Consider the following 26,456-nt stretch of genomic DNA (forward strand, 5'->3'; position numbering starts at 1 on the left):
CTGCCTTCTCCCATTTCTCTTTACTGAGGAGCTGCAACCCTGGAAGCCACATGGTGTAAATGGCACAGCAAAGTAACGAGTTGGAAGTGTCTGCCCTTCCCTCCACAGACCCCAGGTAGGAGAGATCTCGGGTGGGTCAGTGGAGGCAGCCAGTATTACCTGCACTAGCACACATCTGGAGCACATGTCTAAATTACAAAAACTACCTGGTGGTAGTTTAGCACTTCCTGGTTGGTTTTCAAAGCACTTTAATGCCCCTTTCCATGTGCCCCTTTACTGACTCTCAACTCAGTAAGACAGGATAAGGCTTTTTTATTTCACAGATGAGTAAAATGAGGTTCAGAAGGTAGAAGTGAGTAGCCCTGAGCTGTGAGACAAGTAAGTGGTGGACTGGGATTCTAGCTCTGGGCTCCTGAGTGGACTCCCTGTCCAGTGCTCCTCCTACCTCCCAACTTAAGAGCTGGTCTTTGCAACGTGAACTCTCTGGCACTCTCTGGGCCACCTGTGAGCTGTCTGCGCTAGTTGCTTGAAGATGCGCCTCTTACCTTTCCTGTGGACTTGGTCCCCTTCCAGATACAGAAGTAGCAGATGGTCCAGGCTGCCAGGAGACACAAGGCCAGCTCCCAGCGGAGATTCCCAATGTGCTCAATCCCATCCGAGATGGCCAGGACCCGGCGCCTGCAGAAGAAAGGGCCATGGGTTACGGGGGCTGGAGAGGGCCTGCCCCAACCGAATCTTGAGCAAAGCTAGTGCCACAAAGGGGCAGGGACAGCCTCTCCTTCCTTGACCCACCATCCACCATTCACCCAGCATCCTCTGAGCCAAACCCAGGGCTGGGGGTGGGGACCTAGGAGAGGATCAAGACCCAGTCCCCTGCCTTCATGGAGTCACTCCATGGGGGGAAAGAGGGCCCAGTTAGCAGACGGTTCACAGTGCAACATGGTAAGGATATGATGGGAGAATTGCAAGGCCTTTGGTTAGACCAAGACGCCCTAGCACACCTCAGGGTCCTGGGAGACCACAGGAGTGTCCATAAACACTCAGGTCCCTACCTCAGGGAAGATCACACGCCCTGGCCAATGGCACCTGTGTCACTCAGATAGAAGCTTTCAGAGCCAGGTGGTATGGTTCACCATGTCTCCTTTCCTCTGCTGTTGATCATGACAGAAGCAAGTGTCAAGGTGGAGCCTCTAGAAGCCTGAGCTCCTGAGTGACATCATGAACCCTCCTGCCACCCTGTCTCAGAAGTGTTGTGTGGCAAGAAATGAACTCCGTTGCTTTAAGCTACTGAGATCTTTGGGGTGTTTGTTACTGCAGCATAAACCAACCTATCCTGACAGTTAGAGGGGACCAGGGAAAACTTCCTGGAAGAAGTGATATTTGAGGCCACTGTGAGAGATGATGGAATTTAAGGGTAAAGATTGTTTTAGGTTGAGGGAATAGCATGCACAAGGGCCAGTAAATGAACCTGGGATACTTGGGGAATGCTGGAGCACAGTGATCAGCGATCAGAGGGGAAAGCAGGAAAGGTAAATAGAGGCAACATTAAGAGCCTTGAGTAACATGCCAAGGGGTAGGGGTGTCCCAAAGGGCCCAGGCCACAGGAGAGAAAGGACCCCTGGGTGCGCTGAGCCAATGCCTCCAGCCACACAGTCCCTCAGAACCCATCAATTGTTCAGAGTTGACACAGGTCTGGCTCCCAGAGCCCATGCCTGGGGTTTGTGTTTCCTTAAAGTCAAACTTGCCACGCTCCATATTGTACTGAACCATGGCACCAACACAAACCCCCTCCAAACTTGCTCCACGAACCCTATCCCGGCTGCCAAACCACCCCCACCAGACCACGCCAGTCGCCTCAGCACTCTGGGAATGTCCTTTGAGAAAGCAGCTCCCATCCCACCAAGCATGAAAGCCTCCCTCAGTGTCTGTCTCCCTGGGAATCCGCTCGGGGCCTGATTCTGCATTAATTACTCAATGACACCAATTAGCACTGGTCTGCAGGCTCCTTCCAGCCCCAACCCTCACAGGAGAAATCAGGCAGTCCCCCAAATAAAATCAGGCTGTGTGCAGCCATGGATTTAACTCAAAAGGAAGCCAGCTCTCAACCTATAGCCAGAAGTGGGAACATCACATAAATATGTATTTATTGAGCAACTACTTGAGCCAGGCATTATATTAATAACTAGAAGCCGAGTGCACAAAATCCCACGGCCCCACCCACCCGTGCCAGCAGCCCCACCCACTGGCACTGGTTTTTGGTCATTAGGGCATTAAGGCCACAGGCCTTTTATGATATAGATAAGGTACTGAGGGTAAAATGGTACACATGGCATGGCTCTTGCCTTTGACTATGAGAAGTTAGACACAAAACAAGTCCAAGTTATTTGAGAAAGAAAAGTGATGGCCATATAGTTTTAGCAACCATTACTTTATTTGCATCTTATGTCTTAGCAGCCTCTGGCTTTAACTCATTTGAAAACTACAAGCCTTATTAAACGAAACCCTACAGAGTATCTATTGTTTTAAAAGAGCAGCGGGCCCCAGAGCATAATCCTTGTGGGGTACTTGCCAAAAGACAAACATTCCTGTGCTCCATCCCAGATCCACTAGGTCCGAATATTTGTGGAATGGTCCCCGGGAAGCTGCATTTTGCCACGTTTCCCCAAGGATTACTGGCAAGGAAGGAAGACCTATCAACTCCACCTGAATAATTTTCAATCTTTTATTTTATTTTTTTTTTGGAAAGGAGGGCTTTGGGGAGGCAGTCAGGGATCCTGTGAGAAGCTTCTTTCTCCCCAGAAATGCCCTGAAGTAGCCTCACTCCCAACATTCTTCAGGAACTTCAGGGGGCTCACTGGCTCCCTTGACTCCAGATTAAGAGCCTTGTAGACAACATATATCCACCATCTTGCAAACTAACCCCCAAAGTGCCCTGATAACCCATCAGCTGGTGAATGAGAAGGGACAACCCAGAGCAAGACTGAAAGTGCGTCACTGCCCATGGAAAGACCTGGGTGTGCTCCGTCCCACTCCACTCCAGCCTCTGAATTTTTCATCAAAAAAACAAAACAAAACACACTTACACAAGGTCCTCAGCTAGCAGAGATGCATGCACACACATGCCTTCTTATTGAGGTAGTTGTTTTCTGAACCGGGAAACTGAAAGCTGGAAATGACAGAGACTGAGGGAATAAGAAGGAGCAGACCAGCCAGGAGTGGGCTGGCGCGGGTCCCCTCTCTTCCACACTTTGGAAGCTGTGAACTTTTGAGTCATGCAGCCTTGCTTTGGCGCCCTCTCGCTTAATTGAACAATCTCATTCCCAGAATGGGAAGCAGATTACTAAAAGCTATGCGGGATGAATTGCTCTTTTGTTTCACCAGACACTATTTGAAAACATCCTCAAACCATTTTCTTTAGGAGTTACCAGCGCTGACTCTAACTAGCCACGGACCTTGGGTTTCTAAAGAAAGCGGGCTCGGGGGCCAGGTTCTCAGCCTGCAGGGCTGTGGGGTTGTTTTGAAACCCACAAGGGCAGCCTTTGAGAGCATGGGGGCTGGGCACTCAGCTCTGGGGACTTGGAGAAGGCACAGCTCTTCCTGGGAAAGAGCTTTCTTAATGACCCGGCCCCATGAAGCACTGGGACAGAAGAAAGGTCTGAATAAGGAAGAGTTTGCTGCCAACACCCTGGCAAAGAAAGGACTCAGGACCAGACCTCCCAATACTGGCCAGGGAGCGGGAAATGTTGAAGATTAGATGGGGCCCTTTGGAGGGATTCATTTACTCGAACGAGTAATATTGTGCACCTACTATGAGCCAGGCACACAGATTCTTCTAGAAGCACCTTTTTCAGGCCGTAAGAGTAAAATATTTCTGGAGATTTCCACCCAGAGACTGACATCTCAGTACAATGCCCATGCTTCTCCAGCCATTGGCACGTACAGAGATGGGCTGCAAGTCCAGCTCTGCTCCTTCCCAGCTGTGTGACTGTGTAGGGGACATCACCTCTCCAAGTTTCAGCTTCATCTGCAAAATGGGAGCAATGCTATCTCCCCCTTCTCCACGTTTTCAAGCATGAACTCTTCTAACCCTCTCAACAATCCCTGAGGTAGGTACAATTATTTTCACCATTCCAAAGATGGAAAACTGAGGTACAGAGAGATTAATAACTTGCTCAAAGTCATACCACAAGCAAGTGTAAGAGCTGTAAACTGAACCCAGGGATCCTGACTCCGGAGCCCACACTTTCAGCTACAATGTTACCCCCTAGATTCTCCTATTAGTTAAACCACAGCCTTCCTCTCTTCTTTATAAATTAGAGCTACCTATTGCATGCCCCAAGGCTACCTAATGTGTCTTTGTGTATTCGGTAATAGTAGTATGCAGTATGTGTCCTTTACCCATTTATTAATCTATACAAGTAATATGTACTAAAGTGTCTTCCGTGTGCCAGCTACTGTGCTATGCCCAGGGGTCCCTAAAGAACTGGTGGTCTAACGAGGAAGGCAGATGAGTAAACAGAGCAGGGCGTGGAGGGTTATGACAGAGAAAAGCAGGGGACCCTCACTGGGACCTGGCCAACATCAGGATGTAAAGGTGGAGATGGGTCCTGCCTGAAGAGTAGTTAGCAAAGGCTGGTTTGCAATGGAGAGTTAGCAAAGAAGAAAGGGGACATCTGGGGGCAGAAAGGGCACCTAGAGCAAAAGGCTCGGTGAGGCCAGGGCAGGACACGGCATGTAGGGTCAGTGTAGCAGAAGCCAGGGTGAATGATGGGGGTGAGGACATGGCTGGAGTGGTGAGCAAGGGTTAGACTACAAGCCTTCCTGAGGGGGATGGAAGCATGGGAGAATCTTAAACAGGGGTGAGACCCCATCAGATTCATGTTTCTGAAAACTCTCTGGCTGCAGTGGGAAGAATGAATGGTAAGGATGAAACGGAACAGGGTGTGTAGTGTAGAGAACTTTGCCTGAATTTGGACAATAAATAGGGAGGGTCTGGACTAAGGTAGGGGGATGGCCCTGGAGGGGAACTGGTGGGTTTGAGCAGCAGAGGTACAGGGGGCAGGTAGCAGGGAAGGGGGAGGTCTAGGCTGACACCCAGGTTTGTCCCTGGGTGGATGGCAGCTCATTAGTTGAGCAGGAGTGAACTGTCCAGTGAGATAGAGAAGGTAAAGCATCAATCTTTTAGACAAGAGGATTTTGAGATGCTTGTGGGACGCCCAGAGAGCTGAAATGCCCCAAGGCAGCTGGGTCTCTGGATGCAAAGCTCAGAAAAGAGATGCGGGGGAGATCAGGGTGTTCCGGGAGAGTCTGAGGCTGCCTGGGGAGTGCTGAGAAGGGGAGGGGAGAGAAAGGGTCTATAGCAGAGCCCTGGAACCCTGACATCTAGAGAGCGGAGAGTGGCAGGGAACAACCAGAGAGGGTGGGATACCCTAACAAGGGGGAGAGGGAGGACATTCCAGCAGGGGAAGAGACCCATTCGCCAAGTGCTGCAGAGCAGCCTGGTGAGAGGGAGAGTGGGACCAGGCCAGGTGGGTGAGGCAAGGAGAGCTGCCCACCTGGTGGGCTGGACCTCAGGTGGCAGGATAAGAAGGAGATGGGAGGTGAGAGCCTGGTGAGGTGGCTCTCTTGAGAAGTTAGGCTCTGACAGGTCAGAGATGTAGGTACCTAAAGGGGCCACAGGGCACAAGAGCTGTCTTACTTACACCTGTTTTGTTTTCAGGTTGGTGAGACTGAGATAGTTAATGGGAAAGAGCCAAGAGGGAGGGAGAAGTTTTAATTACAGGAGGGAGTTGGGGATAAGAGAGGAGAGAAGGGGGTAGAAGTCCCAGAGAGGAGGCAGGGAAATAATCCACAGGTGAAGATGTTATTTCTACAGAAACTGTAGGGAAAGAGTTGGGGAAACAACAAGGTGAGTTTAAAAGCAAACTCTGTCCATAGTAAGAGACACTCGGAGGAAGGAACAAGGAGCTGGCAGTGGAGGTGACAGTGGCAGGTGCCACCTGAGAGCCCTCACCTCGCGCAGCATACAGTTCTCAATGTGAAAGCGTGACTATCCTCATTTTACAGGTGAGGAAACTGACGCCCAGGTAGGTGAAGCAACTTGCCCAGATTGGGGCTTGAACCCAGGTTCTTCTGATGCCCACACACCAGCTGCCTCACAGAAACTGGCCCCTGAGACGTCTCTTATTCCTTGGGTATCACCCTCACTGCCCTCTCTGTCTCTCCCGCACACAGAAAAGCTGAGTGTGGAGGGAAAGAGACAGCCTCATACCTGGAGTTCCCTTCCAGACATGCCAGCTTCCAGAGACAGGGGTGGTCTGACTGGAGGAAGCAGAGATGGAGCAGTCCCTCCTCCCAAGGCCACCGCAGAGAGCCTGGGAGAGGCCCTGTGGGAACGGCTCCCAGCACAGCCTGGGGAGGCCTCATCTTCATGTCCTGCACGGAGCCGGCAAACACATCACCTTTCTTAAACCTGCCACAGAGGAGAGTGCTGCCAGGGACGCAGAGACCGCCCCAAAAGTTGGCACTGAGGAGCTGGGCTATAAATAGCCTTGCTGGGTTGTCCTTTCTGGTCTCCCAAAGCAACAAACAAACAAAAAAAGGCCCATCACCAAAACAAATGTGCCTTCCCTGCCCCTCCAGAATCCCTCCGCCTTTGGGGTTCTGCTCACTTCCCTGGGAGGAAAGAAGTGCGGCCCCCAATTCACCCATAATGGGCCAGCTCCAGCACAACCCACAGCTGAGGCCCTAACGCAGCAGGACCCTCTGGGGAAGAAATGGAGGCTTCTGCATCATGCATTCATCAGCAGGTAGTTACAGGGTGCTAACTCCATGCTGAGTGTCCTAAGGACTAGAGTTATAGCGATGAGTAAAGCAGTCTCGTTCTGCCCTCGGGGAGTCTGCCACCCAGGATATAAAGAGAACACCATGGACAGTGACAGCTGACATTTCCTTCATGCTTACTCCTGATGTGAGTGCAATTGCTATTCCATTTCACGATGGGAAAAGTCTGACTTAGGGAAGTTATATACCCAGGAAGGCAGAGGCAGAACCTTAAGCCACATCTGTTCAGCTTCAGAGGCAGAGCTTGGGCCCACTGTCTCATCTTCGGGAAGAAGAAACAGAGACATGTGTAGACAAAAAGGAGCCATATGCTAACCTGACTAACTTAGGGAAGGCCTTCATGGAAGCCTTGCAAACTCAGAGACCTAAAGTAACCACAAGAATGGTCTGAAACTAAACCTTTTTAAATTAAAAAGCAGTCTATAGTGGGTAGTCATGTCCTAGGCTGGTATCCTCTCTGACAAAGATCAACTTTGGTCTTAACTGAGCCTATTGTCTTTTTCATCTACGGAATGTCAGGGTGACTTGTAATTTCCCCCTTTCCAGACTCCTCAGGGCACAACCAATGCACCAGGGCACCAGGGCAGAGACCGCAAATTCCCTCATTGTTATTGTTATGGTGTTAATTGTTGACTGTTAACTATCCTGTACCTACCTATGTAAAAGAAGCATGTGTCTATTATTTTACTTTTTGCCCAATTCCAGAGGTCCCCCCCGCCCCACTTTGCTTTCTCCCACCTCCCTAATCTATCACCAGTGGATTTCATGTAACCCACTTACATCTCCTCCTTTGATGGTAATTTATAAAAATAGGTGAAAAACTGTCATTCTCTGGAGCATTATCTCAATACTGATTGAGATTCTGCTTCCTGGCAATTGTTGACAGTCTGGCTCAAATAAACTCACAAAAATTCTTTACAGGTTTGAATGTTTCTTACACTATCACTCAGGGGACACAATTAGGGACCTACGTTGGCCTGGGGGTCCAGAGCTAAGGCTCCAATTTCTTCCATCACTGTAGAAATCCTCCTCCTAGGCCACACAGAAGCCCCCACTAGTCTCCAAACACACCCTGCACTTCTCCCCTTTCCAGAATTCACTCCCACTGTTCCCTCTGCCAGGAATGGCCTTCTCGGTTCTCCCAAGCTTTCAAAATTCTATCTGTCCTTCAAGCACCAGCTCAAATAATACAAAGCCTCACAAAGGTTTCCTGGGCCCCACCCGGTACCCTTCGGACTAGTCCCTCCGCCCATCTACTGAGCATCTACTGTGTACCAGGCACTAACTAGGTCAAGGGTCAGCAATTTTTTCCTGTAAAGGGCCAGAGAGTAAATACTTTAGGCTTTGCAAGGCCTATGGTCTCTGTCCCAGCTATCCACTTTATCCTTGCATTGTGAAAGCCTCCATAGACAATTTGTAAATGAATGAATGTGGCGGTTTTCCAATAAATCTTTATTTACGGAAAGAGGCAGCAGATGGGATTTGGCTGGTTGTCTCCTGACCCCTGCCCTACTCTAATGCTTCCCAAAGAACACTAATCCTTCAAGACACCCTGCGTTCCCAGGTCACACTGGGACCTCATTCGAGAAAATGCTGTACACTGTAGTCCTCCTTAGAGAGTCTCAATGCTCATTGGAATATTAAAGTCTCTGAGAAGTCCTGAATTAAAGACACCTCTAAAGCTTTGTGTCACCCAATGTTTCCTCAATATTAAGAAACATTTCCCACTAAACCACAATGAGATACTGCTTCACACCACTAGGATGGCTATAAAAAAAAAAAAAAGACAGACAATAACAAGTGTCCTCAAGGATGTGGAGAAATAGAACTCTCATATACTGTTGCTAGGAATGTAAAATGGTCCAGCCACATTGGAAAAACAGTTTGGCGGTTTCTTAAAAAATTAAACAGAAAACTCAGCAAGTCCACTCCTAGGTTATTCATAATAGCCAAAAACTGAAAGCTGCCCAATTGTCCATTACCTGAAGTATAGACAGACAAACAAAAAGTAGTATATAGCAACAATGGAATATTATTTAGCCACATAAAGAATGAATCAGTGATATCTGCTGTAACATGGGTGAACCTTGAAAACATTATGCTAAATGAAAGAAGATAGTGACAAGGACACTGCATGATTCCGTTTATATCCAATGTTCAGAGAAGGCAAATCCACAAAGAAGTAGATGAGTGGTTGCCTGGAGGTAGGAGTGGAGATGAACCGTAAACATGCATGAGGGATCTAATTATGGCGATGGAAATGTCCTAAACCCGTATTATGGTGATGGATTCATATTTGGCAAATTTACTCAAAATCACTGACTTGTGCCCTGAGAAAGGTATGTAAATTATACCTCGGAATTATTAAAACGTTGTTAAGAAGGAGGTGCCCTTTACCAAGTGTCTGCCTTTCCAAAGTAATACTCCTCACATTATGCAGAGCACACTTGGGAAGGGAGCACCAGGCACTCTTCTGTGTTACCTTATTTTACTCCCTTTGTTCTGAGGAAACTCAGGCTCCAATATGGACCTTGCCTTGGATCACAAACTGGTAAGTTGCAGAGCCTGGCCTGGCACCCAGGTCTCCTGACCAGGTTCAGGGCCTGTCTCGGCCCTCCCTGGCCGGAGGGCGAGATCTGGGAAGGAGGAGGCAGTGAGAAGAGGAGAGTACGTCTAGAAGTGGGGACTGGGAGAGCTTCAGAACACGGGGTGGGGCGGGGGGGGCTCTAAACTTTTTGCCTTGCAGGGAGATACGAACAGTTCTGCAGGGCAGGAGGCAAAGTGCAGAAGGGGAGGCTGAGAAACAGAGAGGCTGCCATGGCCTGTGGGACTCCACCACAGTTTTGTAATGCAGCCCGTTTGCTCATGTGGAACACGGATCCCACCCACAGCAAAGGACCTCCATGCCCCCTGGCTGAGGTCCAGGACCGTCAGATGCCTGACCCTTTCTCCCCATCAGCACAGCCCCACAGTGCTGCCCAAGCCTTCCCAGCCTTGTGGGCTCCTGCGGCACAGCAGCTCTGCATTACACAGAGCTGTAATGCCAGTACACTCCCACTGGCCCCTTTGAGATGTTCTGAGTTAAAGCTAGCAAAGAGCCACTGTCTGCCACAGAGGGATAGTGAGCAAGAAAGGCACACGTGCCATCAGGAAAAGCCCAGGGAGAGGAGGTCTGGGGGAGGGGGGTGTCTGCCACCTGCTCCCATGTACCCCACCAGGAGACCTCTGTTCTTTGAATGTCACCTTATCCACCTCAGCTGTGGTGTGGGGAGGGTGAATGGGCTGAGAATGAGTGAGATGCAGGAGTGAGAGGAGCTAATACTGACCAGTTACTTCCCCCCTACCACCATCACTTCATACTGACAGGACCTAGAAGGGTGGGAGAGGTACACCCATTTCACCCGCGAGGAGACAGAGGCTCAGAATCACATGTCGGGTCCCCACCGGTCAGTGGGATAGTCAGACCCTCAGGTCTGGGGCTTCTTCCACATCCTGGATGTCTTCCAGGGACAGCAAGGAGCAGAGGTGCATGAGAGAGAGAAAATCTGGGGAGTTTTACATACTTTCTCATGGTTTTGTTAAAAATAATCTAGAATCAAAATAAGGCACTAAAATTTGAAAACTGCCCAATTGTCCAGAAACAGCCTCTTCTGAGTTATTCTGAGCCCAAGCCTGAATTAAAGTCCTTCATTAACACCTGGTGCCAGCACCCGCAGGGCCATCAGCTGTACGCTGGAGAGGCCAGCTTCAATTTACATCTGTCATCCCAGCAGGTCAGAGTCTGCAGGTCTCTCACTCAATACCTGGCTCAGCTGGAAACCACAGCATTCTGTTAGAAGCAAGTCTAAAGGAACCCCTCGAAATCCAGAGATCACAGAACCCAACTGGTAATTTGTTTTGTTTTTGCAGGGCACTGGAGCCCTGTCTTCAGTCGTTTTTCATTAGCTTCTCCTTCCTACCCTCTCTCCATCAATTATACCTCCCCATCTGTTAAAAACTCTTCCTTCCAGAGCCTAGGTCCATGGGGCTGCAGAGAGGAAGGTATGCATGCAGAGAGGAGGGTATGCATGCCAGTCAGCTTCTGCCCAAGATAAAACAGATAGCTAATGGCATTTCAGAGACAGGCAAATGGAGTGTGAAAGGCAGGCAGGGATCAGGAGGCCTGCTTTCAGCCCAGGTCTGGCTTGGGCTTGCCAAAAGAGACACTGTGAACAAGTCCCTTAACTTCTCCAGCCTTGGGCTTGATACTTAAATCTCCCTGAGACTCACTTCCTTTGTCTGTAAAATGGGAACAGTAGGAGTAGCAGTAATTGGGATTAGTAAGTACTGAAGAGCTATGATCTCTTAGTATCCATTCTTGATCATTATAGATATTTGTATGTAAAATCACCACCACCACCCCAACAAATACTGGATGTCTTACACTAACTAGTGAGAAGCAGAGATTGACTGACCCAGAAGCGTTTCGTCTGAGGTCCCTTTTATGTCCTGATGGGTGAAGTGATGAAAGTTACTTAACTGCAGATAAGAGGTGACTACTGTATAATCTGATATGCAAACGTATCACATTTATATATCTGCTGTGCTTTAATTGCTTACAACACATTCACAATTTTTGCAATCAGTTAAATATCAAACAATTAAAATAAAAAGGACACAATATCCTGCTCAGGCAACATAGTGCCGATTGGGATTTGCTTTGGTGCATCTGCTGAGAGCTGTAAGGGGCTGCCAGGCCCTCTCTCTCACAATGAGTCTGGTGTTGCAGAACCAGCTACATCCTCAACTGGACCTTCTCTCTGTTCTCCTTAAATCAGGACCCAATGCTTCCCTGGTGGGAGGATTAAGCAAGAAAAAAATCTCTCTGAGAGGCAAGCTCCTCTGTCCATCAGGGCAGAACGCACAAGGGCAGGTAGCCCCAAAGAGCAGGGCCTTCTAGAGAAATTGTGGCTGCCTGGGGGGCAGTGGGAGCCAATGAGGCTGGCTTTCAGTTCTGAGTATATGAGGGGAGCAATCCCTCACTTCTCCAAAATTTTGTTTGAATAATGGGAAAATGGAGATTTTTTTTCTTCTGTCCCTCTCCAAAGGCTGATTTAAAAACTAAATAAAATGTTAACAAAAATGATTTCTAAAAATAAATAACCATTAGTAAGGTGAAACCAGAGCTGTAAATGGGATTTGTCATTCAAACAGAAGGATCATTACAATCAATGACAACTTATTCAGTGACCCCAGGGCTTCTACTTTTTTACTAGTATCAAATAATCATGTTCTTGGTTTTTTATTTTTTAAAAATTCAAATAGTACAAAAAAGTATAAAGCAAAAAGTAAAATTCTCTCTTTCTATCCCCTTGCTTACCCCCATTCCATTCTCAGGTGATCACCACAGTTAATAGTTTCTTATGAATCCTTCCAGAATGTTCCATGGGAATAAGGTATATGCATATATATATATTTAAAAAATATTTTTATTGATTTCAAACAGGGAGAGGAAGAGAGAGATAGAAACATCAATGATGAGAGAAGATCATCGATTGGCTACCTCCTGCATACCCCCCACTGGGGATCAAGCCTGCAATCTGGGCATGTGCCCTGACCGGGAATCGAACCTTAACCTCCTGGTTCATAGGTCGACGTTCAACCACTGAGCCACACCGGTTGGCCATACATATATCTTAATATACATATTATTATATGTAAGATTCTATACCTTGCCTTTTTCACTTAATCTTATCTTAGATATCTTTTCCATATTGACACCTTTTCTGCCTCATTCCTTTTTAGTGGTTGTGCAGGAATATACCATAAGTTATCTAATCATATTACACATATGTTTTTTCTTACCTATCACATACAATGCTACCATCAACAAGGTGTACATAAATAGTGTGGTCATGCCTATAGAACAGAACGTCAAAGTGGAATTTGGGGACAAAGCATATGTGCAGCCCAAGTACTGGGAGTTATTGCTAAGTATTTCTGCTGCTATCTAAAAGCCGTGAGAATTTAGGCACATTCGAACGGAGCTTCCCATCCTTCCTTGTCAGGAAAAGCCCACCCAGGAAGTGCAGAGATATCTAAGTGCAAGTGGGAGGCTGAGGAGGCATTAAGAGATCAGAGAGGTGGTTTTCTTTAATCACCTCCGTGCATAGCATGACCAGGCAGAATTACCATCGTCCTCCCATCTTTCCCGACAGGTGGGGGCACCAATTCCCACCCTGCCTCCCCTCTCTCCAGGCAGAGGTCTCAGCTTCAGGCACCTGGACTAAGCAAGTGTCCCACTACCCCTGCCCCTCCGGATGTCTATCTTCCTCTCAGACATAATCCTATTACTCCATAGATGCTACTAGAGGCCTGGTGCATGAAATTTGTGTACAGGGGAGAGGGGTCCCTCAGCCAAGCCTGCACCCTCTCGCAATCTGGTACCACTGGCTCCTAACCACTTGCCTGCCTGCCTGATCGCCCCTAACCACTCTGTCTGCCTGCCTAATCACCCCTAACTACTCGCCTGCCTGCCTGATAACCCCTAACCACTCTACCTGCCTGCCTGATTGCCCCTAACTGCTTGATCACCCCTAACCACTCTGACTGCCTGCCTGATTGCCCCTAACTGCTCATCTGCCTGCCTGATTGCCCCTAACCGTCTCTGCCTTGGCCCCGCTGCCGCAGCTTCATCTGGAAGGTTGTCCGGAAGGATGTCTGGAAGGTCGTTTGGCTGTCTGGTCTAATTAGCATATTACTCTTTTATTATTATAGATAGCCTTTGAAGGCATCTATGTATTTTCAAGGACCTTGAAAAGTGCAAGGTTCTTCAGGCCTGGTTCCAGCCTCGCTGGCTGCCTGCTCTTCTCCAAATATCCTCCCATTTCAGGGTCATTGCCTTCATGCTCCCTCAGCCTCAGAGCTAGATCCCTTACTTCTCTCAGGTCCCTGCTCAAATGCCACCTCCTCAGAGAAGCCCTCCTGAGCCTGTGACACTTTCTACTCCCTGCTTGCTTTTTCTTCAGGAGATCAATCCCAACTTAACCTAATGCTTTCTGCTTATTTGGTTAGTCTGTGCTGTCAGCTCCACCAGGGTCAGTCTCTGTTTCATTCATATTGTTTTCCAGAACCTACAATGATACTTGACACACAGTAGGTGCTCAATAAAGACTTATCACTGAACAGATACTCTGGCCCTTGCCTAACTCCTCAGCAAAGTCCCCCACCATTCCCCAGGCTCCGATGCAGTCGTATTGTAGGTAAAGTCTGCAAGCCTCAACAAACAACTTCAGGTGTTCTGGGCTCTGGCCTATGCTACTTTCTTTACTTGGTGTGCCATTCACTCACTCCACAATCAATCACATGAACTTCTTTTCATCCTTCAAAACCCAGCTAAACATTGCCAATTCCAGGAAGCCTTCATCAAAGCCCAGACATCTGGGCTTCCTCATCTTGGCTCCATGCAAGCATCCTAAAGATAATGTTGCCTTATATTTTAAAAATAATAATAATAATAATAATTATAAATAATAATTATAAATAATATAATTATAAATAATATTACTTTCCGGCTTTCCCTACCAGGCTGTGTGCTTCTTTAGGGACAGAAAGCAACCCCTGCCCCCCATCTTACTGGCTATTGACAAGGTGCCCAGAACACTGTGCATAGCTGCTCAAAAATGTTGAAAGAACATTCAAGGGGAAAAAATACACTAAGAGAGTTCTCCAGGTCCACTGTGAGGAGCAAACAGACCTGGCTGAGCCTTCCCTAAGAATTCTGAAAGGTACCCATGTAGACTTTTCAAAGATCTGAATAAAGTGTTCCTTGTAAAATTAACTACCATATATTACACATGTACCATGTTCAAAGCATACAGGCCTCATCTGATGTTCTCAGCAACCCTGACAGGTAGGTCCTATGACCATCCTATTTCTGGACTAGACAGAAGTTCAGGATGGTTATCTAAGCTGCCCATGTTCGTGCACTGGGCAAGTGGCAGAAGTATAACTGTGAATGAAGTGATATACTAGGAGTGGAGCAATCCAAACGAGCAGAAGCAGATAGTGCCACGGAGTGCTGGATTTTGACTCAGACACACAGGCCAACTCTGGATAAGGCTCAATCATGAATCTACACCAGCAGAGGCAGGGGCCGAGCAGGTCACCTAGCCTCAGTACCAGCAACTAACTTGGGCACCTCATTTACAACCCAACAAAGATCTTAGTACTCATTTTCTCCTTTTATCCTCACAGCAATCCGGAGAGGTTGGCAACAAAGGAAATAGGGCTAATCCCCATCCCCAAAATAGTGGAGTCAATCACGAACATTCTCTGTCTGCATTCAAACCTTCCCCAAGGACCTAAACTGTGCTGGGCTTGGTGCTGGTAAGGACTTCTTTGATCCTCCTCGCACCCTTGCAGGTGGGTGTTATCATCAGCACCAGTTTATAGACAAGACGATAAACTCCCAGGGGTTAAGAAACAGCCATTATTCATTCATTTACTCTTCCACTCATCCATTTCAACTAATATTTATTGAGCACCTAGAAAGCGCTGGCAGGATAATAGAAAATAAAGCAGAATTGTCCTTGCTGGCATGAGGCTTATACTTGGATGGAGGGAGAGAGAAAATAGACAAGCAAACAAAGACCTGAGGATTTCAGCTAAGTACTATGTAGACAATAAAACAGAGTGATGTGGGTTGAGAGGGGCAGGGTGCTGATTTAGCTGAATTGGCAGAAAGCCCTTCCCAATGACATTCGAGTTAAGACTAAATGATAAGGAGGAGCCAGACACACAAGGACCTGGTGAGGAATCTTCCAAACAAAGGGACAACAAAAGCCTGAGACTGAGGGCGGGACAAGCCCAGTATGAACAAAGGACAGAAAGAAGGCCAGTGCAGAGGAAGGAGATGGGCAGGGAGGAAGAGGAGTGTGAGAAAAAGAGGCAGGGATAGGGCCTGGGCCCACAGAGAGAATCAGGGTTTCACTCTTGCTCGTCTGCCTCCCTCGTTTTATATCCAAAGAAAAGCAATTCAAGTGGCCACGTGACTCTGAAATAGACAAAATGTTTTTCTTTTTTTTAATCCTCACTGAGGATATTTCCCCATTGATTTTTTAGAGAGAGTGGAAGGGAGGGGGAGAGACAGAGGGAGAGAAACATTGATGTGAGAGAGACACATTGACTGGTTGCCTTTCGCACACGCCCTGATCGAATCTGCAACTGAGGTATGTGCCCTTGACCCGAATCGAACCCGCGACTCTTCAGTCAGCAGACCGACACTCTAGCCACTGAGCCAAACTGGCCAGAACCCAAAATAAACAAATTTTGAAAAACTCTTCGTGTACACAAACCAGAAAAACAAGACCTCATCCTTTTGAACAAAGATATAGTCCTTAGAGCTTAATACGGGCCAAGCACACCATATGTGCTCAAAAGAATTTGTTGAATGGACACCATGCATAAGTGATTTCAACTGTACACATAGTAAGCATGAACTTGCTCACAAAACCCTACACTAAAGGGACCTGAGAGACTGAGAAAAGAATATGAAAACAAAGTCCATCTGATGCCACAATGCTGGTTACACACATACTAGGACTCAATCCCACCAGAGGACACAAGCTCAAAATTTAGAACTGCAAACATATTTAAATAAATGCAAGGATACCAGATGCACAGTGAGTTACTAAGGGATACCAGGATGGCCAAATTTTGAAATCTGCAATCAGGAAGAAAAGCCACTCCTACCCCATAGGTCCCCTGTTCGAGCCAGAATCCAGGACTGACTTAGGGCCTGAGCTGTTTTCACTGGCTAAGCTAGTAATTTTAATTATACCCTGGAAAAGGAAATGGATCCTCAAAATAGGGTTGGGGGCAGGTGCCCAAGGTCAAGGTGAAGCCATGGCTGGCCCTGGGCGGAGAAGCAGCACTTTATGAAGAATTTTATGGTAATCTGTGCAGGCCTGTCTCACCTCTATTTCTAGAGGATTAGATCCGCATCTTATAGTTCCGCCTCCTCCACAAATGCACAGTGTTCTTCCTATGCGCCCCAGGAGCTCAGACACTTGCCAAATGAATGAATATGCAATGCAGTCTACTCTGACCAATAATGTGGCCCTGAGTGAGGTCCCAGAGTTAGAGGCATTGAAAAAGGACAAAACGGGTGCACTGAAGATGTGAACAGAGGTGAGGTACCCGTGAGCCACAGCAAAGGAACTAGAGAAGAAATGTTTTTGAGGAAACCTGACCCAATACTTGAAGGCCTGTCACATAGAAAAGGAATAAGGCCTGTTGTTTCCAAAGCTTCAGAAGCCAACTGTCGGCTCAACTTAAGGAAGAACTTCCTCCTAGAAAAGTATTTATCAGACTATGTGTCGTATAATGCCATCATTCAGGGAGTGAGGGTGGGGGTGGAGGGAAGAAAAAGATTTCATTGGAAAATACATTTGGAAAGTTGGGTTAATCAAAGATAACAGATATTCTTTATCTGTTAGGTAGCTTTCAGCCCTTCTCAAATTTATGTGGCCCAAATAGTTTTTCATAGGATGCTATGCACATCTCCCAGAGTCTCTACATTCCAAGCTCTTCTCCAGGGGAAAGATGAATTAGAGCTGTCTTACGGAAGCGCCTTCTGAAGGGGTGAGTGTCACACCAGCATTTGAGGACTTTCAGGATGCAGAATTCAACACTGTAGAGATGATACAGAGGCAATACGAATACAAAACTAGAACCTTGGGTTCATTCTCCCATGGATGTTCACCTTGAATGACCCAGTCGCAGGCAAAAAGGTCCAGGGACACCTGCAGACACAGATTAACTGTCCCCTCCTGAATCTGTGTCCAAATGGGTAGGTGATATGGATTGTAAAGGGATCCTGGAAGTAATCGGGGCTGTCGCTGGGGAGCTGAGTGACAAGATGAATTCCTGCCAGAGCCCACTTTGACACTTCTTTTGTAGTATTTTCTAGGAAATACTGCCTCCCTGCCTGTCTCTCATGCATCTATCCTGTAATCCTTCACTGGGGGCCTTCCATAGACCAGCAGTGGTGAGTAAAACCAGAAAAGGTGCTGCTTCATGACTGTCTATGGGAAATTCAGACAATAAACAAGCATATTGCATAAATAATTACTTAATTGAGGTTTTCCATATATGTAACAAAGGAAATGAATGGTGCAAACAACAGTAATTACATAGAGACCTTGCCCAGTGTGGGATTTTAGGATGGGTTCTCTAAGGGAGCACAGAGAGACCATGTTTTACAGATCCTCAAATGTGCAGGTCCAAAAGAAGTTTCTGTGGCAGTCCTCTGAGAAATCATCACCTGATGGGGCTGGAAAAGGCCACACAGACCCACCCACCCACCACAGCAGCCACCCCTCTAGCGCTATATTGTATAGATCCTCTCTTTGAGACTATGACTCATTTGGTCTGGGAAGAGCTGGAGAATTTGCATTTCTAACCAGGCGATTCTAATGCTGCTCCTCTGCAGACCACATATAAATACAATGAAGTCTATTCATACATTGAAATACTATATAACAGGAAAAACGGAATGAACCAAAGCTACACATATCATAGAGACACATCTTTAAATCAATATTGAGCAAAGAAACAACATTGTAAAAATGTAAGTAAGGGTTACCGTTAATGTAAAATTTTAAAACCTACAAGAAAGACCTGGGTACTATTTGGGATTCGAATATACATATAGCACTAACATGAGAATGATAAATCTAAATTCAGCATAATGACTTCTAAAGAGATGAGGAGAGGAATGGTACCTGGGAAAGAAATAAAAATCACTCATAAAATCACTGCTCCTCTATGCTACTAGTAATGAGCATTAAGATAGCGGAGGTTTTTCAATGAACCAGATTTTTTTCAGATGAAAAAGAGTCAGAAAGCATTCAGCCAGCCTTTGACCCACAAAGGAAGCCTCTTGAATACCGTGGGGCAGGGACCCCACTTCTACTGCAGATGCTCCTAAATCAGGGCCATCGTGTGCAGTTATGCAGGTGGACACTGCACAATTCTGGAGCACACACTCCACAGTTAATAAAGCCCCGCTAGGGGTCTGCAGCGAACAACTAATACAACCATATGTGGCAGCCCTGTAATTCCCAGGTCATAAACCCCTTTGGAACACAGATAAAAAAATTCCCATCTCCCAGGAATTACAATTATTGCCTGTAATGTCTGTGGATTCAGACACCTCCCCAACAACACTTGGCAGCAGCCTTACACTGGTCAAACACTTCTGGGGATGAGTGCTCACAACTTTCAGAAGCATTTACAGACAATGCTGCGAGACTAAGCTCTTCCTTAAGCACATTTGAAACCTGCCTCTCGATAACCTCTATCCATTAAAGTTCATCTACTTCAGCTATTGAAAGAAAGCTCACCTGTTCCCCCTGGAGAGGTCTGCTTTCCAGGCTAAATGTACTCTTGACTTAAGATTTTTGCAAACATCTTCTCTTTTGTTAAAAATACATTTTAAACTGGGCATCATTTTACCAATCACTTCTTGCCCTAATAAGCAACTAGGCATGCTGACATGTCATCAAAGAACAAGAAAGCATTTCTCTCAGCCGTCCCTTTGGGGAAGCTCTAAAGAGGTCCACTCTGGCTCCCAGCACCATTAAATGCCCACGGACGCCAGGAAGTGCAAGACTGGAGGAAGGGCCAGGCCTTTTCCACGGGTGAGGGCAATATTAACTGAGCAGAACAAGGACGGTGCCTTCACAGGACAAGGAAGATAAGTCAGATTCCACTTACTCCCAAAACTCCATGACGGGAGAGGTGGCATTCTGCAGGGACACATGGCTGTGGTTGCTCATGTTCAGTTTCTGGAACTCCACACATTTCTCTACAGTGGAAACAAGACAAGAAATACAAGATTAACCTCCACAAGGGCTGGATCTTGAAAAACATTCAGAGCCGATGGAGCAACTGCTCCAAGTAAACATGCCTCAAAGAACAGTGGGGGTAAAATCAATAACTTGCAAACAGTTTGAGCGGCTTGGTCTGGTTGATTCAAACAGGAGGAAAAGTTTGGGGGGCAGGGAGCCTTTTCTCTCTTATTCTCACTCAATGTGCCCTATCAAACTTTCTCCCTGCCTTGTTCCCGAATCTCCTTCCCCTTTTTCCACTTCCCTGTCAAAGGCTTGTCTGATTCTCTAAAATGATGTTTCTCAAAGTTCTTTTTTCTAGAGTAAAACACATTCTCAGACACTTAAGTTTGACAAGGTATTTTTATTAAGATAATCATTAGTCATGCACAAATAAATAACGAGTTACAAAGTCTTTGTAATTACAGCATTCATACAACTATAAAACTAGAATTAAATTTACCAATAAATACCAACTAAACTACAGACCCAATACAATTCAAATTGATAGCATAAAACAGGTGTGTAAGATAATGCCATTTTGTAATGTTAAAATGGATTTCAACAGAAATGAACTGACAGGCAGGAGGCAGGGTCTATATTGGTCTTGGCTTGCCTATTTTTCAATGCACTATTTGAGACTCAATTCTATTACCATCTTTCTCTGTTCATGCTTTTGCAAAACCTTTATTCCTATAACTTGAGGTGTTCTCAACTGGAACTTCATTTAGTACTAATGCACCATTTATGAATTAAATCTCTCTGCTCTTTTCTCCTGGGCTGCCATCATCCTATTTACCAAGAATACATCTTTAATTGTAAACACGAACAAAGTCAGGCACTGAATATCCTGACTGTCCTGTTATAAGGTGTTGCGCAGATGATCCAGAACCTGTGCATATTTTTAGAGTAGCCTCAAAATAAATATACACAATTAAATTATCATGGAGGACTCACAGGCCTCCAAGAATATGTCCTTGAATTTTAATTTGATAAACATCTCTAAGAGATCCCTGGCCAAAGAAAGGTTAAGAACCAGGGCCCTAAAGAGACAGTGAAAAGTCCACAAAATGCAACAGGAAAGGGAGCAGGGCAAAGCTATGCAGGGCTAGAAGCTAGTTCATAGCACTTTCTAGGCCTAATACCTGCTGTTCCTTCTGCTGGTGACCAACATCCTACCCAATCTCGCCATAGCTCAGCCTTCAGGATGACAGGCCGCTTCCAGGGACAACCTAACTACAGGGATGGTGAATAGCTTACAGCATGTATGTCAATTTCAGTCAGGCAGTAGCTGCCTGGAGCACTGCTGAGAAGGGTTCTGAGGTCAACACTAAACTCAAAAGGAAAGAGTTCTACAATTGATTAGTGATGTCTGCTCTAAGCATAGGTACCACAGATATGAGTTGGTATGAATTTGCCTTCTCTGGATTATGATTTGGTCCTGAAAGGATGACAAATTGAAAAGCAAATACCAAATTAGAATCTAAAGTAATCTAAAAAGTTACTTATTCAAGCGGTAGGGTGGGATAATGAATTTAAATATCTACCTGTGTTGGACAGGTAAAGTAAATGAGCAAAGTGAACTGGGTGAGAATTGAGGCCTCATCCAAAGGTAACAGCTGTCTCTCTGCTGCAACCATTGCTGCCAAGCAAGAATGTGGGAATGTGGGTCTGGTGTTGCCAGATCTTTTCAATTTTTTTCAGAGAAGCTGGAAATCTGGATTTTCATGTGAAGTCTTCCGATTTTTCAATTTGAGCTGTCAAATAAATTTTTTATATTTGCTGGTCACTGACCTAAAGCCTAATTGGCTTACTGGCCCCATTTGCAACCCCTTCATTTCACAAAGGAAAATCCAATGCCTAGAGAAGCAGGGCTGAAATTAGAGTCTGAATCCCTCATGGTGAAACTCTGCCCCCAAAGGGCTCAGTCTCTGTATTTGGCAAAACGAAGAAAAAGCATCATCATCTTCTACCCATGCCAATTCCTGGACCAGGGCTCAGCTTAGGTTTCAGCACTGCAACCCACAGCATGGACCCAGACCCCAGTGCAGAACTGACCTACAGTTTCAGTGGAATCTGGACTCACAGAGAGAGCCCAGAGGTCAGGATTGATTCCAGGACAAAGACACACCCCCAATTCCAGGTCCCCCCGCAGGACCAGAAGAGAGACCCGCCCTGAGGGCATACCTGTGTTCCACTCATGCCCACAGGTGGCCCAGGGGAGCTCGGTGGTGAAGCAGTTGCACAGGTAGAAAATGGCCCATGCCAAGATGATAATGTAATATATATTTAGATGGGCCTCGATCACCTGTGTTGCATAACCAATGCCTGAAAGAACAAGGAAAGGGAATGATTTAAATCTCTGTCCACCTTACATAAACAGTTCAGCTACTTGTCATAACCTAACATCACTCAGGCATAATTTTATTTTCTGATTAACTCAATCTTTACCTTCAAATAAAGGGCAAATTTTTCTCCAACATGTAATGCCACCTTCACTCGTGAACTGTCCCAGAGCCGTTTCCAGGAAAAACACGGGAATTCCACAACAAATAAAAAACACCACATAGGGAATCAGGAATGCTCCTGCAAGAATGCAAAATATGGGAATGAGGTTAAAATTGCTCCCACCATTTTATGTTCAGCACAAGAAATCTTTACTAAGCACCTACTACAGGCAAGACAACATGTTCTCTGAGCTTGAGATCAGGTTGCCAGGATGAGGACCAGAGTCAGAAAATGTGGGCCTGGGCTTGTGCCCTCTGCTACCTGTTACCCTGAGTGATCTATCTCTCATCTCCCTGCCTCAACTTCTTCCTCTGTAATATGGGGCTTTAATACCTAATATCTATACCACTTATCTCACAGAATTATTGTGTAGATAAGATGATAATGTAAAAGAAAGTGTTTCATTGCTTGATTTTTTTGTTTTTACATTTCACCCTCAAGCATAGGTCAAATTCATTCTCTCTGAATGTTGCATCCTTCCTTTTTATTCTAAAGTAACTTCAAAAGGCCAGGTGAGGGGACCCCTTCTTCTATGTACTTTGGAAATGACCTGCAAAATAGCTTCTTCATAAAGAAAAGTAATCATAAGGAGATATGCAATGAGCAATATCAGGCGCCTATACCTGAGGCCCAGGTATGAAGTTGAGTTATAAAGAGTTTGCAGCAAGAATCTGTCCAGAAAGGCTGGCTTTGGATCAATCTGAGAAAAGACCACCATAAGCCTTAGTGCTCCTATTTGGAAACACAATACCCATTGCCTGTGCCTTTCTATAAAACAAATTAAATAACTGAGGTGAACATGAGCTATTATAACCAGAGAGGGATTTTTCCAAATCCCTCATTCTCTCTCTTTCTAATAACAAAGCATGAAAAACACATGCCATTCCCCACCATCTGATCTCACAAATGAAGGCTTTAACTGAAATTGCTTTTTGCTAAATGAAGTCTCTCTAACTGCAGGATCAATAGCAACAATTTTGATTAATCCTGATAATAGAGCCATATCCACCAGGTTTTGAAAGGTTCTTAGCTTTTCTGTGCAAGACACTATTTTTAAAGTTTCACAGTAGAAAAGAAATACTTTAAACTACCATTAAAATCTATGAATAGAGCTGTGTAGATATTTTTAAAAAGGTAAACAGTTGATAAGCAGATACAATATTAGAAGGGAACAATATTAGAAGGCGAAAAGTGTCTGAAAGGGGATAAGAGGGTGTTTGCTGCATTTAAACTTAAGTGGTTAAAACAAGCTGCAGCAGCTTTCCTAATATGCTGTAATTTACCTGTGAATCCTCTAGAACAGTGGTTGGCAAACTCATTAGTCAACAGAGCCAAATATCAACAGTACAACGATTGAAATTTCTATTGAGAGCCAAATTTTTTAAACTTAAACTATATAGGTAGGTACATTGTTATTAACTTAATTAGGGTACTCCTAAGGCTTAGGACAGTGATGGCGAACCTATGACAGGTGAACTCATTTTTTTTGGTTGATTTTTCTTTGTTAAATAGCATTTAAATATATAAAATAAATATCAAAAATATAAGTCTTTGTTTTACTATGGTTGCAAATATCAAAAAATTTCTATATGTGACATGGCACCAGAGTTAAGTTAGGGTTTTTCATAATGCTGACACGCTGAGCTCAAAAGGTTCGCCATCACTGGCTTAGGAAGAGCCACAATCAAGGGGCCAAAGAGCTACATGTGGCTCGAGAACCGCAGTTTGCTGACCACAGCTCTAGAACAGTGGTTCTCAACCTTGGTTGCACATTAGAATCACCTGGGAATCTTTTTGAAATCCTGATTTCTGGGCCTCATCCTCCGGAAATTGTTTCTTTGTTACAAGGTGAGGCCACAACATTAGTAACAAAGAAACAGAATTTCCGGAGGATGAGGCCCAGAAATCAGGATTTTAAAAAGATTCCCAGGTGATTCTAATGTGCAGCCAAGGTTGAGAACCACTGCTCTAGAACAAATGACACTTTTTAAAAAGCCTTTTAGCCTATATATCCACAAAGCTAGTAATCCTTAAGGTGACTGTCTTGATTAAATCAGGATATTTGTGTACTCAATGGAGAATCTTGGAAAGTTAGAGTTTTTTTAAAAAAGACTAATTTTTAAACTTTACTCACCACAACCTTTTAAATCTGTGGCAGAATTTGTAATGAACCCAACTTATCCTGCTTTCTGCTTTTAGAAATGCTTTTAGTTTCGGCATAAAAATTTCTGGCATGAAAATATTATGCTAAAACAATTTTTGTCTGGGGCTATTCTAAAGGGTTTGCACATGTTTCTAAGCAGGCATGTAGCTTATGATGGCTGAATCTGCAGAGAGGTGGGATCCACGGCTAAGGGTGCAAGGCACATTCAGGGTCCCGGAGGCCACTGCTTCTCTGCCCCTTGCCACGCCACTACACCAGCAGCCACGTCATTACCAGTGTAGAGCAGGCATGGAGCAGCCTGTGCCTTCAGGATGAATGTCTCCAAAGAAAGGGTTCAGGCTAAGCAGTACCCTTACTGCTTTCCCTACAGCTGCTCACACATCAAATCCTGCTCCACACAGCCTAACAGCATGGTCCCTGCCAGCCAACTCCAAGCTACTTTCACCGAGGTCTGGGGATCTGCTGGAGAGGCAGGGAAACAGCAAAGACGGAGAAGAATACATAGATACAGGCTTTTTCTTGGGGAAACTATGCCACCCAATACAGGTTTACAAGGTCCTTTGCCTCAGACCTGCTGGCTGTTCTGATAATAATGACAGGTGGGAGCTCCTGAAGTCTGGAGCCCAATGTCTTAAACTGAGAGATTTGAGGATGCACTTGCTGCATCTCCACCAAACTTAGTTGGAAATGTTGTTACTACAAAGGATTATCTCATCACCTTCCTTTCCTGGGCCCCAACCCCCAATCTCTAAGCAGCTCCTAAACAATAAATCAACGTTGTTGCTATTTGTCGTGGGTGATTGTGAGACCAGTAAAGGAAACTGCTCGGTGCCAATTCTTCCACCAGAGAGGCCCAAAAGGAGGCCATAGAAAGGGCCTTAAGAGCAAATGAAAGACTGGGCAGGAAATCAAACAGCAGAGCCTAACCAAAAAGTACTCCCTGTTATCCGTCTAATCCTACTTTAAAAACAAGGCCTTCGGTATCAGCACGCCATCTTTATCACAGTTTCTAAGTGAGTGACTTCTCTGACCCTTAGTTGCCTCATCTGCAAAATGGGTGAGATGAGTCTACAGATTCAAGGGGATGCTCAGTATGGAGCCTGGCGTTTCAGGAAGCGCTCAAAAGCCAGCTCCTTTTCCTCATGGAGGTTTCCAGTTAGCAAAGCGGAGGCTCCAAGGGGTTGTCTCCCGCCCCCAAAGGCAGTACAGGTCGCAAATGCAAAGGGCTCCTGGACTGGGCGGCAGACAGGCCATCACGTGCGGCGCCGGCAGGCGGCTCACAGAGGTGCGAAGAGCACGTGCGCATGCGCGCTGGGCAGGTGCGCCTGGCGGGGGTCAGCTCCCGCGCCAGGTGGCCGAGAGCCGGCATTCCCCTCAGGGCCCCGCTACACGCAGGCGCGGGAGGGGTCTCGCGCTCACGCCCAGCCTCCCAGCACCCACCGGGCTGGTTCCCCCTTCCCGAGCCCTCTCCAGGGCCGCGCGCGCCGGCCACCTCACCTCCTCCGTTCTTGTAGCACAGGTAAGGGAAGCGCCACACGTTCCCAAGCCCGATAATCTCCCCGGCCACGCTCAGCACGAACTCCACCTTGTTGTTCCAGTGGCCGCGCTCGTGGACCGCCTTGTCGCGCGGGACCCGCACGGCCGCCGCGCCCCCGCCGCCCCCTGGCGCCTCAGACTCCCGCGCCTCCTCTGCAGCCTTCCCGTTACCCAGAGGCAGCGCCTTCTCCGCCGTCATGGCCGCACTGGCTGCCTGGTGCGCCGGGCCGGCTCTGCGCCGCCGCCCGGGGCTGGTAGGCTTTTCAGGAGGCGCGAGCAGGCGGGAGGGGGAGGGAGGGGGTGGAGCTGAGGGGCCGGGCCGGGGAAGGGGGCGCGGCGCGGCGGCCAGGTCCTCAGGGCGCCCACGCCGCCTCCGCTGGGCTCGGCCCCGGAGCCTGCCTGCGAGCACCTCATGCGCACCGACAGCGCTCCGCGCGCTGCGCGCCATGGAGCACCGTGCATGCTCTGAGCACCTTGCGTTTCTTCCCCTTCGTTGTCCCACCCGCTGGCCTCCTAGGACAAGAGTGGAACCG

General features: G+C 46.6%; 1 protein-coding gene across 1 annotated transcript in view; it reads right to left on the minus strand.

Moving 5' to 3' along the window:
* SLC6A11 (solute carrier family 6 member 11) overlaps window positions 1-26,171 on the minus strand; it is a 105,005-nt gene extending 78,834 nt beyond the window's left edge. The window contains exons 1-5 of the mRNA XM_070433630.1: window positions 25,885-26,171; window positions 22,167-22,301; window positions 21,903-22,043; window positions 19,603-19,693; window positions 546-678 (exon numbers count right to left, since the gene is read on the minus strand). Coding sequence (XP_070289731.1) covers window positions 546-678; window positions 19,603-19,693; window positions 21,903-22,043; window positions 22,167-22,301; window positions 25,885-26,122 — 738 coding nt within the window. The 5' untranslated portion in view covers window positions 26,123-26,171. The remainder of the gene's footprint in view (window positions 1-545; window positions 679-19,602; window positions 19,694-21,902; window positions 22,044-22,166; window positions 22,302-25,884) is intronic.
* Window positions 26,172-26,456: the final 285 nt, after the last annotated feature.

This window comes from Myotis yumanensis, unplaced genomic scaffold (genome assembly GCF_028538775.1).
Source record: "Myotis yumanensis isolate MYYU_CA2020_CCGP unplaced genomic scaffold, mMyoYum1.0.hap1 SCAF_14, whole genome shotgun sequence".
Classification (NCBI taxonomy): domain Eukaryota; kingdom Metazoa; phylum Chordata; class Mammalia; order Chiroptera; family Vespertilionidae; genus Myotis; species Myotis yumanensis.